The 19387-nt window shown below is 47.7% G+C and overlaps 3 protein-coding genes across 3 annotated transcripts; 2 read left to right on the top strand and 1 right to left on the bottom strand.

The window, feature by feature from the left end:
- Positions 1-83: 83 nt before the first annotated feature.
- On the top strand, positions 84-1132 carry LOC149742956 (DNA polymerase epsilon subunit 3-like). Its single transcript, XM_089889162.1, has one exon. It carries the CDS (start codon positions 234-236, stop codon positions 702-704), a length of 471 nt encoding a protein of 156 aa, XP_089745288.1. The 5' UTR covers positions 84-233; the 3' UTR covers positions 705-1132.
- A 47-nt stretch (positions 1133-1179) lies between these two features.
- LOC149742957 (pseudouridylate synthase RPUSD4, mitochondrial-like) lies at positions 1180-4072 on the top strand. The gene is made up of 7 exons (XM_089889151.1): positions 1180-1572; positions 1964-2120; positions 2273-2477; positions 2796-2921; positions 3102-3226; positions 3347-3541; positions 3598-4072. The coding sequence occupies exons 1-7, from the start codon at positions 1180-1182 to the stop codon at positions 3879-3881; spliced, it is 1485 nt and encodes a 494-aa protein (XP_089745277.1). The 3' UTR covers positions 3882-4072.
- On the bottom strand, positions 3920-19058 carry LOC149742958 (uncharacterized). Its single transcript, XM_089889359.1, has 17 exons — positions 11764-19058; positions 10846-11689; positions 10561-10761; positions 10305-10473; positions 10072-10173; positions 9886-9990; positions 9602-9820; positions 9295-9518; positions 8447-9214; positions 8196-8390; positions 7917-8138; positions 7407-7849; positions 6827-7017; positions 6404-6631; positions 6110-6331; positions 5724-5879; positions 3920-5442 (listed from the first exon to the last, which is right to left on the bottom strand). Exons 1-17 carry the CDS (start codon positions 19056-19058, stop codon positions 5138-5140), a joined length of 11889 nt encoding a protein of 3962 aa, XP_089745485.1. The 3' UTR covers positions 3920-5137.
- Between the last annotated feature and the right edge of the window lie 329 nt (positions 19059-19387).

Below are 19387 nucleotides of genomic sequence, written 5' to 3' on the forward strand. Positions count from 1 at the left end.
GTTGACTTAAAGTAAAAAAAAGAATTTTTTAAAGTGTTGCGTTTCAGGGGCTTTCCGGAAACGTGTTAATACGATATCTATATTTGGCGGGCACGTGCGGAAATTTAACAACAGATTTTTGCAGGTTGTGTTATTTTGTGAACATTAGCACTGCATTTGTTTGTTTGGGGTATTATATTAACTGTTCTGTTGTTAAGCTTATTACGTGACTATTATTATTTCTAAACGTTAAAATGGCTGAAAAACCGGAGGATTTAAATCTTCCTAACTCTGTTATTGGTCGGATTATTAAAGAAGCTTTGCCAGACGGAGTTATTATTTCCAAAGAGTCCAGATCTGCGATATCTAAAGCGGCAAGTGTTTTTGTTTTGTACTGCACGTCCTGCGCAAACAATTTTGCTCTGCAACAAAAACGCAAAACCTTAAAGGACACAGACGTAATTGCCGCATTGGAAGACATGGAGTTTGAAGAATTTGTACCTCTGCTCAAAGACTATTTGGAAACTTATAAAACGGAGCAAAAGAATAAGAAGTCCGCTACAGAGAAACGTAAAAAAGCAAAAGAAGCTCTTGAAAACAGTTTGGATAACTCAAATGAGCAGGAAAGTGAAGATGTGGAAATGAAAGAAGTTGATAAATCGGAAGATGAGGTTGTTGATGCGGACGGTCCACAAGAACTTGATGGTGACAAAACTGACAATTGAATGGGTAAACAAATTAAATGAATAAAAAAATGAATATCAATGTTTAATTGAACGAAATGCAATATTGGAGTTATACTACTGGAATTGTAACTCAAAATGACAACATGCACTAGTCTGCAGGTAATGACAGTTTCTGACAAGAACAAGTTATGCTGTAGATAATCAACACGTTTTAAACAAAATGGCCTCTGCATCTTTCATATTCTGCAGACTGGTGTGTAAAATCAATTTGTTCACAATACATCGCATTTAACAGCGCACTCAATATGTACACTGCCATCTTAGCCAAACCTGGCAATGTAATAGCATCAGTATACACAGGTTACTGAAAATATTTGGTCATTCAATTGTATTGTTTTCCTTCTGTTTGTAACAGATACTATTAAATGTTTTGTACGCAACAATAGTGTAACCATGTTCCTTTTTTAGTAACCATGTTAGCTTTTGTGTTAAACTAAAATCATTTAACATAAATATGAAACTTAGTGAAACACTGGCTGTTCTAAGAATTCTTAGAAATTTTAAAGGAATCGGGTTAAATCAAAATTCTTTAAAGCATAGACCCGTATTATCATCATACCATACAAGTTACAATATTCAATCTGTTCGAGGATTGCGCAACAAATCAACCTCAAAATCAACGCTTGAAAATGAACAGATGCAAGAAAATTTACAAGAGTTTATTCGACTTTCTAACAAGAAAGTTCAACGAAACACAAAGACTGTAAGCACTGTCACTACAGACCCTGAGCTCAACTTCACAGTTAGCAGTGTAGAATCTTTTCCTGATGTACCAGTAGAGAAGAAACGAGAAACAGGAATGGATATTGCTGTAAAGATTAGAAGAGAAAACCGAGGTTTAACTCAGGTAGTAAAAATTGGCTTGGAATTGCATCTTAGGATTTTTCCAAGCACTGTGCAGAAGAACAAAAAATCATTTTATATCATCGTTTTTTTGGCTTTAGAAACTTGTGGCTACTGGTGTTGCTAGAGAGAATGGACTTTGTGGAAGAAATAGTTGACACATGCCACCTGTTTATTTTAACCTTGTTCTATATTAAGCCCTGGGTAATTGTCATTTGCATAAAAAATATGCTTTTAAATTTGGGTGTGTCAATCGTAATATGTACTATGGCTTGGTTAATGTTGAGAGACATTATTGGTTTATACCAATTCTACTTTTCATGAACTTGTCTACTAAATAGTTTACTTAGGTAATATTTTTAAAATAATTAAAAAAAAACAACTTTTGTTTGCAGTCTATAAAGTCAAAACATCGTGGTGTAGACTTACTGAAACCGATCGATGTAAATCTATTATCTGATGTTCGACTGACCAAGCTGCTTCGAAAGAATGTTATCTACGCTGATAATAAACTTGTTATATTTAACAAACCTTATGGATTGCCAATGCATAGTAAGTATCTTTATAAGTCAGTTTTTCCTTTTTGCAAACAGAAGGAATACGCAAATACACATTGCACACCAGTTTTAAATTGTTTGCTGTGGGTTGCCTCATCACACGAGAATAAGTAAGTTTTGTTAAACTATTTATTCATTCCTTTTCAGATGGGGACGGTACAAAACAAACTGTGAAAAATGTTTTGCCATTTCTGTCGAAAATGGTTTACGGTATTAACACTGATATTCCATTGCACCTGTGTCATCGACTGGACAAAAATACGACTGGTATAACAATTTGTAGCACAGATGCAGAGATGGCTGATTATGTAATGGGATTATTCCGGCAGCGTCGAGTACTGAGAAAATACCTGTGAGTTAGTTGTGTATGTTAACAAATTGACAATGTAGTGTATTATTGCAATTACATTGTCAACATATACATACAGTTACTGTGTTCAAATTTCTACTCAAATTATTGATGGTGAAATGAAAACCGTACTTCACTACTCTTGTATTTAAATAAATTGTCTTTTTTATCAATCATTTTTGAAAGATTCTTTTATTGAGAGGTAAACCAGGCAACCATCCTCTCCTGCCATTGAATGTTAGTTTTTAAAACATTGAATTCAATCTGATTTGGTTTTCTTTTGTAATTTCCTAATTTGTATTTATGTTGCTTCATTTTTAGAGCAGTTGTGGTTGGGGAGCCTGAGCCAATGAAAGGTGTGGTTGATATGCCAATGTCGGAAAGCATTGTGTCTGCCACTAAATCTACAAAACGTCATTCACGAATGATAATAAAACCTGATGTGAGGTGAGGTATTTCTGATTTATTATGTTAATATTGTTTATACCAACTTAATTGCATAAACGTTTATAACATAGTGAAGGATTTTAATAGTGATACACTGATACTGCAACACTGCACCAGTAAAAACATTATTGGCATTTCTTCCAAATTTGTGGCCATAATGTTTTACATTTTAAAACATAGATACGATGATGCAACTGGGAAAGAATATCCACTTCGTAATGCGGGTGGCCACACTGCAATTACGCATTATCGAACCATTGATACAACAGGAGATTTATCTTTGGTTGAGCTTCAACCTCAAACAAGTAAGTTTCACCAATGCCACAATTTAAGTTGTTTTCGTTTGAATTACACTGCACAATTTTTAAGTTTAGATAAAACAATGTTATTTTGTTTTGTGAAGTAAAGACTCCTCATTTCATTAGCTGTAAAACACCAGCTGCGTGTGCATATGGCGGATGGCTTGTCCTGTCCAATACTCGGCGATCATAAATACTCGCGGTACGGCTCACTGGCGCCACAGGTCTTACCACCGAGGGTGTTGAGAATGTTTAATATACCACACTCCAAATCTCGCTATATGCCTTTGCATTTACATCTTCAGCAAGTGCTAATTCCAGGTAAGTTGTGTGCTTAGAACGAACATGTTCACCAACTTAATTCCTTTCTTTCTAAGGTGTTTTGGATGGTTCCAAGCCTAACATGGTAGTTGGATCTCGTTTGCCTTTCCACTTTAGTAGGACTCTCAATTTGCTCAAAATGAAGCCAGGAGCACATGAAGGCTGGGAAGGGGACCATCGTCCTGTTCGAAATACAACAGCTGAACCTTTACGCCAAGATAATGATCTTTACACTGATCCTACAAGGTCTCAAACTTCTGAGACCTCTGCGTTTGACCAAACTGACGACTGCGAAAAAGTTTTTCGAACTCGAATTAAAGTGAAATACAGGCCCACCTAATAAACTGGCATTCTTATGTTTAAACTGAATGAAACTGGTTTGATTTTAATATGCAGTTTATTCCAAGTCAACAATACTGGACAAAACACAGAAAAGAAAGCAAGAAACCTTTTACCAAGCGTACCGAACACCTCATAAAACAACATAATTACGAACTTTTATAATTGGTTGAATAAATAGTGAACACTGGTCTGGGTTGTATAAGCAAAGATAATAAAATTATGGGTAAAAGTGAACTTTGTAGGTTCGGTTCGCTCAACATCAATTGCTGGCCTAATACACGTCATCGCTCCCCATGCAATGAAATAATTAAACGCAGCAGAGTGGATAGAAAGAAGAGAAAAACGTTACATTAAGCAAAGACATGCCACTATACCGCGCATTCCCCTATAGACACGGTTCCAGCACATGTACATTGCGAAGGAAAGAAGAATAGCTAGTCACCGTAAGACTAGTGCGTGCGATACGTTGGATTCTGCCAGAAATTGTCGTTTGAAATTGGTATCTTCAGTCGTTCCTGCTACAGTTTTTAAAACCAGCACCACCTGTATCCACTGTCGCAGATGCTGAAAACGTCCCAGGTTTCATAACGACTCCGGATCAGTTCACGCGTCGCCGCTGAGCTGCTGGAAATATAACGAAAAGGGATTCCATGTCCCGCCTCGATCGAGAACCATCAATCTCCCGGAAACCAACTGTTTCATTGCCGCTGCCTTGCTCGTTGGGGTTTTGAATGAAGTTAGTTTCGCCAACAACTGTTTCTCGTTCACCGTACGATCTTTATATGGTGTGATCAATATTGTCCCATGGTTAGCAGCGGTTGAATCAGCGCCGAGAGAAGTCTTGAACAGAAGGCCGCTCCAACAGCTCGCAATACTACAAGGTTAAGTTACTACGGAAAGATAGGGTGTTGACTTGGAACGAATAAAAATAAAACAAAAGGTTTAAGAGTTACTCGTACAAAAATGATTCCAAGTTTAACCATCAATGGCAGGCTCATCATTTCAAGAGTAACCTTTAAAGTCGTCGTGGTAAAAAATGTTCGGTGAATATAAATAAATTAACAACACAGAGAATAGATTAAAGAAGAATTGTAACTTAAAAGTTAATTATAAATACGATAGTCAAAATTAAAGGTGTGGTTTTATAGCTGTGACAAACTGACACGTAGTAAAATTGGCACATTCGGTACGAGTTCCACTTGTTTTCCGTCGGTCCGTTGTCTGAAGAGCAGTCCCTAGAGGTCATGACGTGACCTAAAATAGTGGCTCTGAGCCACAGGCAGTGGCGTGGCAAGCACACTCCAGGGCGACTTCGTAAACGTAAACCTTGGTTGACATATCTGGGCATGTAAGGTCGACGGTGCGTTTTTCCGTCTTCATCGTGCTACAGCAAGAACATTGCTTCTCGAAACCACCGGTCGACGAAGAGAACACTGATGCACTGGTACATTGACCTTCGCACATCGTCACATTCACCTTTTCTGCCGATCGACAGCCATCGTGTTCGATTTCTTCGAAGAAGTCAGACACTGGTCTGCACTTGTTCTCGGGAAGGTTGCCTAATAATGCAATTTGTTTTAATATTTTTTGTTAGATCTAAGCAGCCTCACAATCATTAAGTCTTAATGTGTATCCTATATTTTATTCGGCCTGTTTATTCTTTATGCACGGGAGTATACAGGCGGATTCGGCGTGTTTTTTAAACAATTATTACCGGTTTATGTAAGGCGTAAATGAGTGGTTTTATTGTTCTTTAAATATTTTTCTCTCTACTTCTAATTAAGACGATAAAATAGAAGAAAAAGGTCCTCCATGCAACTATAGAAATATTAAAACTTACTTGTCTTGCAGTAAGTACAGCATCCATCTTCTGTTGTCATGACATTCTCAGGTGCACAGAGTGGGTCGAGTGGTGCACAAGCTGGTGCACTGCATTGACTGTAAACCTCGTTCGAGATTGGATCAATCATACACTCGCATGTTGTACATTGGTCGTCTGCACAAATGTAAAATGTTTTAACATTATAAAGCTATTTTGCTCCCGTTTTGAGCCTGCTTCTTTTCACTTTTAAAACTAAAAGATTTGACTACCAGACACATATAATCATATATGGCATGGTCGGGTTAGGAATGAGTGTTTTTAAATATAAGAACCCAATTATCAACACCAACAGTAGTAGGCTATTATATATTTTTTTAGATATGTGCATAAGTTATAGTCTATACCTGATGGTGTCCATGTCTGACCAGGTGCAAATTGCTTTCCTTCGTTGTGGCAAACGGTCTGCACGCAATCACCGCAACATTGGCCAGCAACTGGTACATAAGTATATCCAGAGCTGCACGATCCGCATTTGATGGCGCTGCATGTTGATTCAAATTCGCCGAGCGAGTTGGGGGTCGAAGAACAGCTGCATTCAGTGCAAATATCTTCCATCCAGGTTACACCTGTAAGTATATGAGTTATAGACTGAGCATCACGGTTTTCCTACTTGGATTTTCTATTTTATGTCAACTTACCTGGTGCGTGGGTCTCTCCGAGATAGACGCATTCAGTAGGTGGTACACATGTTCTAATAGTGCATGAACATTCGTCGAAGGTGTCGGTAGCCAACCATCCGTCCTTACAAGGTTCGGCTGGTTCACATACGTTACATTCGCACACCGAGATTGAGCAACATGAGTTGATAACCTTCTCGGTCAAATGTTGTTTGCTTGGGCAAGACAAAACTCCTCGTTCGCATTGAGCTAAAACAGAAGGCGACAGATAAAATAAATAAGGCATTAAACTTGTTTAGGTCAATTTTCAATGTGTTTCGCCTATTTAAATTAGTGCCCTTGATCGCATTTTTAAAAAATGTAAGCACAATCTAACTATACGATATGCTCGTAAACCTAAAGTTTAAGGTATAAGATGGAAACCAATAGATACTAATGTCTTACTGTTATCGCATTCGCAGGCATAAGTTGGGCAGCATTCTCCTGGATTGGTCTGATACTTTCGTTCGTACGATTCGCAAGTTACAGCGGAGACTGGACAGCTTCCTACGTCACACACGCAAACTTCTTCGAATTCGCTTGCACAACATTCAGGAAGTCCAGGTGCTCGTATTTCCTTTCCAGTTGTAATAAGTCTAAAAATAGCGCAATGAAATATGAGCACGTACTTGTAAGACTGTACAGATATATGTTATTTTAGGTTGTTTGTATTGTTGTTTTATCTAATACTCGTTATTATTTGGCTCAAATCGAATAGTTTGTTTCTATAAGTATGATCATCTTTTTAGGGAAGTTTGGGAAAATGTAGTATATCGTGGCAAATTTGTTTACCGTTAGAATGTATAGTGGTGTTTATGTAGAGTTTAGGGAACGTACAATTGTGTTAAATTTCATATTGTTATTTTAGCTAGGTTTTATACGTGATAGCAAGCAGTGAATAACGTATTTTAATAAAGCTGCAACGTTTTGATAGGGCTTCACGTTTGGTAGGGCTTTTGAAGAACACTTCTATATTGTTACGTACCTGTATCCTGCAAGAGTCGAGCATGGTGTAACCCTTGTAACTGGACATTGAGTAACGTCGCACTTGCATTCGTACACCTCACAACATGCGCCTGGTTCACTGACGAGTTCGCGAGTGAATCCGGCTGCACAATCCTCGGTACATGGTCGGCATTGTGACTTGTCACATTCGCATGCGTATACTGGACAGCATTCGCCGGCGTTAACAACGACAGCTGTTTCGCCACCAAGGCAAGTTGGAATCTCAGCAACCGCGCAGCTATCTCTGTCGCAGACGCACTCGTAGGTGGAGCAACATCTTCCCTCATCCACAACTCGAAGAGTGTGTCCGACTTCGGAACAATCAGGCTTTGGTGCGCAAGTTTCAATCTTGCAGACGCAAGTTGCACTTGGGCAGCAATCATCAGTTCCGATAACTTCAAGCTCTTCACCTTCCTCACAGAGCTGCACATTAAAATTAGATTTCAAAACTGTGTATGTTCAAATATCAAATTGTTAAGACGTTGCTTACCGGTACCGAGGTAACTGGGCACGAGTCTGAGTTGCACTCGCAGGTGTAAGTTAAACAGCACTCGCTTGGTCCAGATGGAGTTGCCTTCCATTGCTCTCCTACAGCGCATCGTGGTCGGATGATTGGTGGACATGTCAAGCCAACACACTTGGATTCGTGGTTATCAGGCAAGCAGACATAAGTCGTACAACATACAGATTCATCTGATACCTTGGCGAGGTTCTGTTAAAATACATCAATGGTTACTTTTGTTTTTTAGTTGTTTATCTACAATTTTACCTCGTTTGGTCCACAAAGGGGTGCAGCTGGGCAGTTAACTTGGGATTGAACAACAGAGCTATCTGGTTGACAGATTGCGACTATGCAAGGCTCACCGGCATAATACCATTGTTCACCTGCACGTCGTCCATATCCACTTTCATCGCTACACACTGGACAAACAAATGTATCAACGCATTCACCATCAAGAAGTACCTGCAAACGTTGGATTACTAGATATTGTGTCTGGTTGACTATGCTCTATTTCATACCTTTCCACTTGAACAGAAGCAGCCTTCTGTGTCGTAAGTAACTGGAAGTCCGTCGAACGTCTTGAAGTTGTCGCATGTTTTTGTAACGCTGGATCCACATCCGATATATTCGCTTCCAGATGAGCAACCACTGTATGCACAGAATTCAGGTGTACGCCATTCAATACACTTTCCGGCTCTTGCTGCAGCGCTTGCGTATGCTGCGAATACAGAACAACCTGGCCAGTCACCAGATACAGCAACTCCGATCTTCATTACTGGTAAACCAGCAGTAGCTCGGACGCAAGTATCGACGTACTCGCCGGCATCAACAAACGAAGAGAGAGATGAGAATGTTGGCAATGCAAAGACATGCTCGCAGTAAGATCGAACAAGCGCGCTTCCTCCTCCCGCAATAAGACCAGTTTCTGGCAGAGCATCTGACAGACAGGAACTTACTCCAGCCTCGCCGTTGGCACCCACTTGGGATCCAGCAGCAATGTTCTTGTCCAACCAGTGGTTGAAGAAAGTACCAACATCTTCTGAGCTGGCGCTTCCAGAAGTTGATACTGACGCGACGGAGTAGCTTCCCATCCAGAGGTCATTGCTTATTTCACCATCTGCTAAACCGCAAAGACCTTCTGTTTGACCAGAGAACTTGGCTGGGACATGGATGGACCAGGCATCAGATGCTTGGTCGAATACAACCTTTACACCGGTGGATTTGGCAGTAATAGTTTGAGTCATTCCTGTTACTTCAACAACGAAGTTGCTTGATGTCAATGGCGTCTGAAAATATTTGCATTAGCTATTGAACAAGCGTGAAAACAAAACTACAAGTGTATATTGATTATTTTATGTTAACTTACCTTAGCGTCAATCTCCATTTCATAAACTTCACCAGACAGAGTGTCGCTGAAGAGAAGAGCCTTAGTGCAAATTGAACCAGCACAGTAACCACGCTTGACTGAAACTTGGAAGTCGACACCAAAGGAATCCTTTGCTAAAACGTGAGCACATGGACACGATCGTGCGTAACTGTATCCATCAAAAGTATGGATGCGAGAACTTCCAGCATAACCGCGACAGACAACTATGAATTTAAAACATCATTGTTTTTGGTCTTCCTTCACCATTCATGTCAAAAATGGATGTTATTTGACAAGAAATACTCACAGTCACAGACGTAGGTTGGACAGCAACCGTCAATGTCAAATACTACAGAAGGTTCGACGCCTCCAGGGCAAATTGGTTTCGCAATATCCGAACACTCTCTAGCCTTGCAGGCGAGGTTGCGGTCTCCCACGCATGAACATTGTTGACAGGCATCAGTGGACATCGTCCATGTAGAGTGGACTTCGTGGAAGTTTCCAGAATCATCAGTGCATCCAATACCTGTGCAAACGAGTCATGACGTAAGCATGTAATGAACGATGTACCACTCTATCAATCCCACTTACGTTCACACTTGTATTCGCCACAGCAAGCTGTATCATCGTTGGTTCGTTCACGGCGTTCTCCAAAGGCACAAGCAGGTGCAACCGGGCAAGTTTCCGGTCGGCATACTAAAAGGCGTTTAACAGCATTAAAATGAGGTCAAATCCAAATTAAACTGTAGATGAAATACATTGTAACAGTTGTCTTACCGCACTCGTAGATTGGACAACAGTCCGTGGGGTTCACAATTACCGCCGAGTGGTGTTTTTCGCAAACTGGCATCGTTGATGTACACATGGCCGAGTTGCATACTGAGCAGAATGTAATAACATTAGTCCGAAACTAAAATGCGTGTGAACTATGACATTGTTTACAATCGAGTTTGAAATGGTTTAATTATAACTGCATTTCAATTGTAATTTTGCATGGGATTTGTACTTACCGCAGTCGTACTCGGGACAACAACCGGATTCCTTCGTAACCAACATTAGTCCATCAGAACAAGTTGGTTTTTCAATCACTGGACATGGTTCAGCTTCGCATTTCACGCCTTCTGTCGTACAGTAACAACTCTGGCATGAGTTAGTTTCGTCGGCCCACGATTCTCCAACCTATAAAAATAAATTTTAGGAAGTGACGAAACAAAAAAGTACATTTATTAAGTAACCGAATGTGGAATATTCAATGGTAAGACTTACATTGTGTAAGTTGCCGAACGTATCTGTGCAACTACTGTCATCATCCATACAAACTGCACAGCAATCTTCAGGGTGAGCAAAAGCTAGTTTCTGACCAGACGGGCAACTTGTCACTTCACAGGTCTCCGGCGCGCATTGGACGTCTCCACCCATACAGATGCAATTGCTGCATCCGTTGTCTTCCTTCCATACGGCTCCGGTCTGAAAAGGAGTGTTATTGATTTTCTCTTTTATGACTTTTAATAACAACGTGCTTTTTACGGCAATATTCTTTCAAATACGTACCGGTCGGCGAACGGAGTTGCGGAAACAAGGACAATCCCGTGGATAAACGCAAGATGTTCCATCACAGACTTTGTCTTTTGGACAAGTACTTGGGCATGCTGATGCATCAGTTAAACCAGTACAACATCCGTCAATAGATCCGGTTTCCGACGAGGCAAGTGCCTTAGCGTATGTCTCAGCAAGTGCGTTGTAGCGACCAGCAGCGTATGCATTGTAGTCCGAACCTGGTGCAAGAGATGACAATGAAGTAGCAAGAGCAGAAGAGTCTGACAAAAGCGCCACATTTCCACCGGTAAATGAAGTTAGCTCTGAAGTCTTGCTGCCATAACCTTGTTTGCTTGCTAATCCAGTATTGGAAGAAGAACCTGCACCAGCTTCACCAAGAGCCTTGGAGGAACCACCGACGCCAACCACCAGACCATTGTCGTTATCGGAGTTTCCTCCGAACATAGTGTTACTAAAGAGGCCTCCACCGAACAATAGAGATGTTGCAGCAGAACCACTTACAGCAGTTTCGCTTCTAATGCATTTTGCAACGCCACAGCACGATTTTGTGTCAATTACAGAACTTGTGGAACCGAATGGACATTTCAAGTTTCCAAGATCAGGGCACTTCATTGGATTGCATGCACAATCATATGTACCACAGCATCTGTCAGTATCGGTTGGGTAAAACTGAAGGTCTTCATAAAATTCGCACGTTTTCGGTGAAGATGCACATGTAGAAGAGTCACAGTCGGCATTTACAATGCGGTAGCTGTAGCAGCAATCATCTGCTTGTTCCGATATCACCTTATACCCAGTTGGACATAAAGGATAAGCGTCGCATTCTCGGGTCTTACATCTGAAAAACAACATAATTATAAATAAAACAACACCTTCGGATTGATAACAGTTTGGTGTTTACAGCACACTTACCTAACGTCACTCAGCGAATGGCAAGTGCAGAGAACGCACGGATCACCCTTTCGGTACCAAGTTTCCCCATAGGATCTCTCAAAACCAAGCTCATCCAAACAAAGTGGGGATTCGGCAATTGCACTAATATCATTGGCATTGGATCCAGTTGCAACACTTGCGGCAACGGCTTGTCCATTGGATTCAGAAGAAAGATGCATATCATGATCGGAAAGAGAGGAAAGTTGCTCGCCAGAAAAAACAGAACTGCCAGTATGGAAAATGCCTGCATCACTGGAACTAGAACCAGCACCAACAAAGTTCCCATCAAACAAACCGCCAAATAAGGTCTGTTCGTGGCCTGCACCTGCAGCGGCACCTGCGCCGAGTACGGTTTGACCAGGTTGGAAGACGGTCTTGCTCACCTTGCCGCCCTTCTTGCCTCCAGCAACGAGAGCGTCGGCGCCTTGAGCGCCTTGGGCGAGGCCTTGGCCTGCAGCCAAGTTGTCGGATCCCATGCCAGCCTTTACGACTCCGTCCGATGCTCCATCGTCGTAAGTTTCAGTGATGAATGAGCCGCCATCGATGACGATGCCCTGCTTGGCTGCACCGTAACCTTCCGCGCCTCCGTAGTATGGTCCGGGTCCACCATAAGGATGTCCCTGTCCCATTGCCTTTCCGAGTGCTCCCGCGCCGAGTGCAATGGATCCAGGAACGAACATGGTCTTGCTCACATCGCCGCCGTAGTCCTTGTCTCCGACGTAGATGTCCGAATCAGCTGCTCCTTGCGCCAAGCCTTGTCCTGCGGCCAATTGATCGGACTTGGAACCGAAAGCGACGTCTTGTGCTGAATCGTCGTCAGACATGGTGATGGTTTCGTAAGCGCCACCTTGGATTACGATGCCAGAGTCGGCTGCCGCGTGTCCAGCTGCTCCGTGCTTGCCGCCAAAGTATCCGTATGGGTAGACTTGTTCGTGGCCTGCACCTGCAGCGGCACCTGCGCCGAGTACGGTTTGACCAGGTTGGAAGACGGTCTTGCTCACCTTGCCGCCCTTCTTGCCTCCAGCAACGAGAGCGTCGGCGCCTTGAGCGCCTTGGGCGAGGCCTTGGCCTGCAGCCAAGTTGTCGGATCCCATGCCAGCCTTTACGACTCCGTCCGATGCTCCATCGTCGTAAGTTTCAGTGATGAATGAGCCGCCATCGATGACGATGCCCTGCTTGGCTGCACCGTAACCTTCCGCGCCTCCGTAGTATGGTCCGGGTCCACCATAAGGATGTCCCTGTCCCATTGCCTTTCCGAGTGCTCCCGCGCCGAGTGCAATGGATCCAGGAACGAACATGGTCTTGCTCACATCGCCGCCGTAGTCCTTGTCTCCGACGTAGATGTCCGAATCAGCTGCTCCTTGCGCCAAGCCTTGTCCTGTGGCCAATTGATCGGCCTTGGAACCGAAAGCGACGTCTTGTGCTGAATCGTCGTCAGACATGGTGATGGTTTCGTAGGCGCCACCTTGGATTACGATGCCAGAGTCGGCTGCCGCGTGTCCAGCTGCTCCGTGCTTGCCGCCAAAGTATCCGTATGGGTAGGCTTGTTCGTGGCCTGCACCTGCAGCGGCACCTGCGCCGAGTACGGTTTGACCAGGTTGGAAGACGGTCTTGCTCACCTTGCCGCCCTTCTTGCCTCCAGCAACGAGAGCGTCGGCGCCTTGAGCGGCTTGGGCGAGGCCTTGGCCTGCAGCCAAGTTGTCGGATCCCATGCCAGCCTTTACGACTCCGTCCGATGCTCCATCGTCGTAAGTTTCAGTGATGAATGAGCCGCCATCGATGACGATGCCCTGCTTGGCTGCACCGTAACCTTCCGCGCCTCCGTAGTATGGTCCGGGTCCACCATAAGGATGTCCCTGTCCCATTGCCTTTCCGAGTGCTCCCGCGCCGAGTGCAATGGATCCAGGAACGAACATGGTCTTGCTCACATCGCCGCCGTAGTCCTTGTCTCCGACGTAGATGTCCGAATCAGCTGCTCCTTGCGCCAAGCCTTGTCCTGCGGCCAATTGATCGGCCTTGGAACCGAAAGCGACGTCTTGTGCTGAATCGTCGTCAGACATGGTGATGGTTTCGTAAGCGCCACCTTGGATTACGATGCCAGAGTCGGCTGCCGCGTGTCCAGCTGCTCCGTGCTTGCCGCCAAAGTATCCGTATGGGTAGGCTTGTTCGTGGCCTGCACCTGCAGCGGCACCTGCGCCGAGTACGGTTTGACCAGGTTGGAAGACGGTCTTGCTCACCTTGCCGCCCTTCTTGCCTCCAGCAACGAGAGCGTCGGCGCCTTGAGCGCCTTGGGCGAGGCCTTGGCCTGCAGCCAAGTTGTCGGATCCCATGCCAGCCTTTACGACTCCGTCCGATGCTCCATCGTCGTAAGTTTCAGTGATGAATGAGCCGCCATCGATGACGATGCCCTGCTTGGCTGCACCGTAACCTTCCGCGCCTCCGTAGTATGGTCCGGGTCCACCATAAGGATGTCCCTGTCCCATTGCCTTTTCGAGTGCTCCCGCGCCGAGTGCAATGGATCCAGGAACGAACATGGTCTTGCTCACATCGCCGCCGTAGTCCTTGTCTCCGACGTAGATGTCCAAATCAGCTGCTCCTTGCGCCAAGCCTTGTCCTGCGGCCAATTGATCGGCCTTGGAACCGAAAGCGACGTCTTGTGCTGAATCGTCGTCAGACATGGTGATGGTTTCGTAAGCGCCACCTTGGATTACGATGCCAGAGTCGGCTGCCGCGTGTCCAGCTGCTCCGTGCTTGCCGCCAAAGTATCCGTATGGGTAGGCTTGTTCGTGGCCTGCACCTGCAGCGGCACCTGCGCCGAGTACGGTTTGACCAGGTTGGAAGACGGTCTTGCTCACCTTGCCGCCCTTCTTGCCTCCAGCAACGAGAGCGTCGGCGCCTTGAGCGCCTTGGGCGAGGCCTTGGCCTGCAGCCAAGTTGTCGGATCCCATGCCGGCCTTTACGACTCCGTCCGATGCTCCATCGTCGTAAGTTTCAGTGATGAATGAGCCGCCATCGATGACGATGCCCTGCTTGGCTGCACCGTAACCTTCCGCGCCTCCGTAGTATGGTCCGGGTCCACCATAAGGATGTCCCTGTCCCATTGCCTTTCCGAGTGCTCCCGCGCCGAGTGCAATGGATCCAGGAACGAACATGGTCTTGCTCACATCGCCGCCGTAGTCCTTGTCTCCGACGTAGATGTCCGAATCAGCTGCTCCTTGCGCCAAGCCTTGTCCTGCGGCCAATTGATCGGCCTTGGAACCGAAAGCGACGTCTTGTGCTGAATCGTCGTCAGACATGGTGATGGTTTCGTAAGCGCCACCTTGGATTACGATGCCAGAGTCGGCTGCCGCGTGTCCAGCTGCTCCGTGCTTGCCGCCAAAGTATCCGTATGGGTAGGCTTGTTCGTGGCCTGCACCTGCAGCGGCACCTGCGCCGAGTACGGTTTGACCAGGTTGGAAGACGGTCTTGCTCACCTTGCCGCCCTTCTTGCCTCCAGCAACGAGAGCGTCGGCGCCTTGGGCGCCTTGGGCGAGGCCTTGGCCTGCAGCCAAGTTGTCGGATCCCATGCCAGCCTTTACGACTCCGTCCGATGCTCCATCGTCGTAAGTTTCAGTGATGAATGAGCCGCCATCGATGACGATGCCCTGCTTGGCTGCACCGTAACCTTCCGCGCCTCCGTAGTATGGTCCGGGTCCACCATAAGGATGTCCCTGTCCCATTGCCTTTCCGAGTGCTCCCGCGCCGAGTGCAATGGATCCAGGAACGAACATGGTCTTGCTCACATCGCCGCCGTAGTCCTTGTCTCCGACGTAGATGTCCGAATCAGCTGCTCCTTGCGCCAAGCCTTGTCCTGCGGCCAATTGATCGGCCTTGGAACCGAAAGCGACGTCTTGTGCTGAATCGTCGTCAGACATGGTGATGGTTTCGTAAGCGCCACCTTGGATTACGATGCCAGAGTCGGCTGCCGCGTGTCCAGCTGCTCCGTGCTTGCCGCCAAAGTATCCGTATGGGTAGGCTTGTTCGTGGCCTGCACCTGCAGCGGCACCTGCGCCGAGTACGGTTTGACCAGGTTGGAAGACGGTCTTGCTCACCTTGCCGCCCTTCTTGCCTCCAGCAACGAGAGCGTCGGCGCCTTGAGCGCCTTGGGCGAGGCCTTGGCCTGCAGCCAAGTTGTCGGATCCCATGCCGGCCTTTACGACTCCGTCCGATGCTCCATCGTCGTAAGTTTCAGTGATGAATGAGCCGCCATCGATGACGATGCCCTGCTTGGCTGCACCGTAACCTTCCGCGCCTCCGTAGTATGGTCCGGGTCCACCATAAGGATGTCCCTGTCCCATTGCCTTTCCGAGTGCTCCCGCGCCGAGTGCAATGGATCCAGGAACGAACATGGTCTTGCTCACATCGCCGCCGTAGTCCTTGTCTCCGACGTAGATGTCCGAATCAGCTGCTCCTTGCGCCAAGCCTTGTCCTGCGGCCAATTGATCGGCCTTGGAACCGAAAGCGACGTCTTGTGCTGAATCGTCGTCAGACATGGTAATGGTTTCGTAAGCGCCACCTTGGATTACGATGCCAGAGTCGGCTGCCGCGTGTCCAGCTGCTCCGTGCTTGCCGCCAAAGTATCCGTATGGGTAGGCTTGTTCGTGGCCTGCACCTGCAGCGGCACCTGCGCCGAGTACGGTTTGACCAGGTTGGAAGACGGTCTTGCTCACCTTGCCGCCCTTCTTGCCTCCAGCAACGAGAGCGTCGGCGCCTTGAGCGCCTTGGGCGAGGCCTTGGCCTGCAGCCAAGTTGTCGGATCCCATGCCAGCCTTTACGACTCCGTCCGATGCTCCATCGTCGTAAGTTTCAGTGATGAATGAGCCGCCATCGATGACGATGCCCTGCTTGGCTGCACCGTAACCTTCCGCGCCTCCGTAGTATGGTCCGGGTCCACCATAAGGATGTCCCTGTCCCATTGCCTTTCCGAGTGCTCCCGCGCCGAGTGCAATGGATCCAGGAACGAACATGGTCTTGCTCACATCGCCGCCGTAGTCCTTGTCTCCGACGTAGATGTCCGAATCAGCTGCTCCTTGCGCCAAGCCTTGTCCTGCGGCCAATTGATCGGCCTTGGAACCAAAAGCGACGTCTTGTGCTGAATCGTCGTCAGACATGGTGATGGTTTCGTAAGCGCCACCTTGGATTACGATGCCAGAGTCTGCTGCCGCGTGTCCAGCTGCTCCGTGCTTGCCGCCAAAGTATCCGTATGGGTAGGCTTGTTCGTGGCCTGCACCTGCAGCGGCACCTGCGCCGAGTACGGTTTGACCAGGTTGGAAGACGGTCTTGCTCACCTTGCCGCCCTTCTTGCCTCCAGCAACGAGAGCGTCGGCGCCTTGAGCGCCTTGGGCGAGGCCTTGGCCTGCAGCCAAGTTGTCGGATCCCATGACAGCCTTTACGACTCCGTCCGATGCTCCATCGTCGTAAGTTTCAGTGATGAATGAGCCGCCATCGATGACGATGCCCTGCTTGGCTGCACCGTAACCTTCCGCGCCTCCGTAGTATGGTCCGGGTCCACCATAAGGATGTCCCTGTCCCATTGCCTTTCCGAATGCTCCCGCGCCGAGTGCAATGGATCCAGGAACGAACATGGTCTTGCTCACATCGCCGCCGTAGTCCTTGTCTCCGACGTAGATGTCCGAATCAGCTGCTCCTTGCGCCAAGCCTTGTCCTGCGGCCAATTGATCGGCCTTGGAACCGAAAGCGACGTCTTGTGCTGAATCGTCGTCAGACATGGTGATGGTTTCGTAAGCGCCACCTTGGATTACGATGCCAGAGTCGGCTGCCGCGTGTCCAGCTGCTCCGTGCTTGCCGCCAAAGTATCCGTATGGGTAGGCTTGTTCGTGGCCTGCACCTGCAGCGGCACCTGCGCCGAGTACGGTTTGACCAGGTTGGAAGACGGTCTTGCTCACCTTGCCGCCCTTCTTGCCTCCAGCAACGAGAGCGTCGGCGCCTTGAGCGCCTTGGGCGAGGCCTTGGCCTGCAGCCAAGTTGTCGGATCCCATGCCAGCCTTTACGACTCCGTCCGATGCTCCATCGTCGTAAGTTTCAGTGATGAATGAGCCGCCATCGATGACGATGCCCTGCTTGGCTGCACCGTAACCTTCCGCGCCTCCGTAGTATGGTCCGGGTCCACCATAAGGATGTCCCTGTCCCATTGCCTTTCCGAGTGCTCCCGCGCCGAGTGCAATGGATCCAGGAACGAACATGGTCTTGCTCACATCGCCGCCGTAGTCCTTGTCTCCGACGTAGATGTCCGAATCAGCTGCTCCTTGCGCCAAGCCTTGTCCTGCGGCCAATTGATCGGCCTTGGAACCGAAAGCGACGTCTTGTGCTGAATCGTCGTAAGACATGGTGATGGTTTCGTAAGCGTCACCTTGGATTACGATGCCAGAGTCGGCTGCCGCGTGTCCAGCTGCTCCGTGCTTGCCGCCAAAGTATCCGTATGGGTAGGCTTGTTCGTGGCCTGCACCTGCAGCGGCACCTGCGCCGAGTACGGTTTGACCAGGTTGGAAGACGGTCTTGCTCACCTTGCCGCCCTTCTTGCCTCCAGCAACGAGAGCGTCGGCGCCTTGAGCGCCTTGGGCGAGGCCTTGGCCTGCAGCCAAGTTGTCGGATCCCATGCCAGCCTTTACGACTCCGTCCGATGCTCCATCGTCGTAAGTTTCAGTGATGAATGAGCCGCCATCGATGACGATGCCCTGCTTGGCTGCACCGTAACCTTCCGCGCCTCCGTAGTATGGTCCGGGTCCACCATAAGGATGTCCCTGTCCCATTGCCTTTCCGAGTGCTCCCGCGCCGAGTGCAATGGATCCAGGAACGAACATGGTCTTGCTCACATCGCCGCCGTAGTCCTTGTCTCCGACGTAGATGTCCGAATCAGCTGCTCCTTGCGCCAAGCCTTGTCCTGCGGCCAATTGATCGGCCTTGGAACCGAAAGCGACGTCTTGTGCTGAATCGTCGTCAGACATGGTGATGGTTTCGTAAGCGCCACCTTGGATTACGATGCCAGAGTCGGCTGCCGCGTGTCCAGCTGCTCCGTGCTTGCCGCCAAAGTATCCGTATGGGTAGGCTTGTTCGTGGCCTGCACCTGCAGCGGCACCTGCGCCGAGTACGGTTTGACCAGGTTGGAAGACGGTCTTGCTCACCTTGCCGCCCTTCTTGCCTCCAGCAACGAGAGCGTCGGCGCCTTGAGCGCCTTGGGCGAGGCCTTGGCCTGCAGCCAAGTTGTCGGATCCCATGCCAGCCTTTACGACTCCGTCCGATGCTCCATCGTCGTAAGTTTCAGTGATGAATGAGCCGCCATCGATGACGATGCCCTGCTTGGCTGCACCGTAACCTTCCGCGCCTCCGTAGTATGGTCCGGGTCCACCATAAGGATGTCCCTGTCCCATTGCCTTTCCGAGTGCTCCCGCGCCGAGTGCAATGGATCCAGAACGAACATGGTCTTGCTCACATCGCCGCCGTAGTCCTTGTCTCCGACGTAGATGTCCGAATCAGCTGCTCCTTGCGCCAAGCCTTGTCCTGCGGCCAATTGATCGGCCTTGGAACCGAAAGCGACGTCTTGTGC

This window comes from Ciona robusta, chromosome 1 (genome assembly GCF_009617815.1).
Source record: "Ciona robusta chromosome 1, ASM961781v2".
NCBI classification, from domain to species: Eukaryota; Metazoa; Chordata; class Ascidiacea; order Phlebobranchia; family Cionidae; genus Ciona; species Ciona robusta.

Excerpts from the sequence above, each read along its gene's own strand:
- LOC149742957 (XM_089889151.1), top strand. The coding sequence starts at position 1,180 with ATGAAACTTAGTGAAACACTGGCTGTTCTAAGAATTCTTAGAAATTTT. Across the intron at positions 2,121-2,272 it reads TTATGGATTGCCAATGCATA|ATGGGGACGGTACAAAACAA; the intron begins GTAAGTATCTTT and ends ATTCCTTTTCAG. Across the intron at positions 3,542-3,597 it reads TCAGCAAGTGCTAATTCCAG|GTGTTTTGGATGGTTCCAAG; the intron begins GTAAGTTGTGTG and ends TTTCTTTCTAAG.
- LOC149742958 (XM_089889359.1), bottom strand. The coding sequence starts at position 19,058 with ATGGGATCCGACAACTTGGCTGCAGGCCAAGGCCTCGCCCAAGGCGCT. Across the intron at positions 9,519-9,601 it reads TCCAACCTACGTCTGTGACT|TTGTCTGTCGCGGTTATGCT; the intron begins GTGAGTATTTCT and ends TTAAATTCATAG. Across the intron at positions 7,850-7,916 it reads GCCCAGTTACCTCGGTACCG|CTCTGTGAGGAAGGTGAAGA; the intron begins GTAAGCAACGTC and ends TTTAATGTGCAG.
- LOC149742956 (XM_089889162.1), top strand. The coding sequence starts at position 234 with ATGGCTGAAAAACCGGAGGATTTAAATCTTCCTAACTCTGTTATTGGT.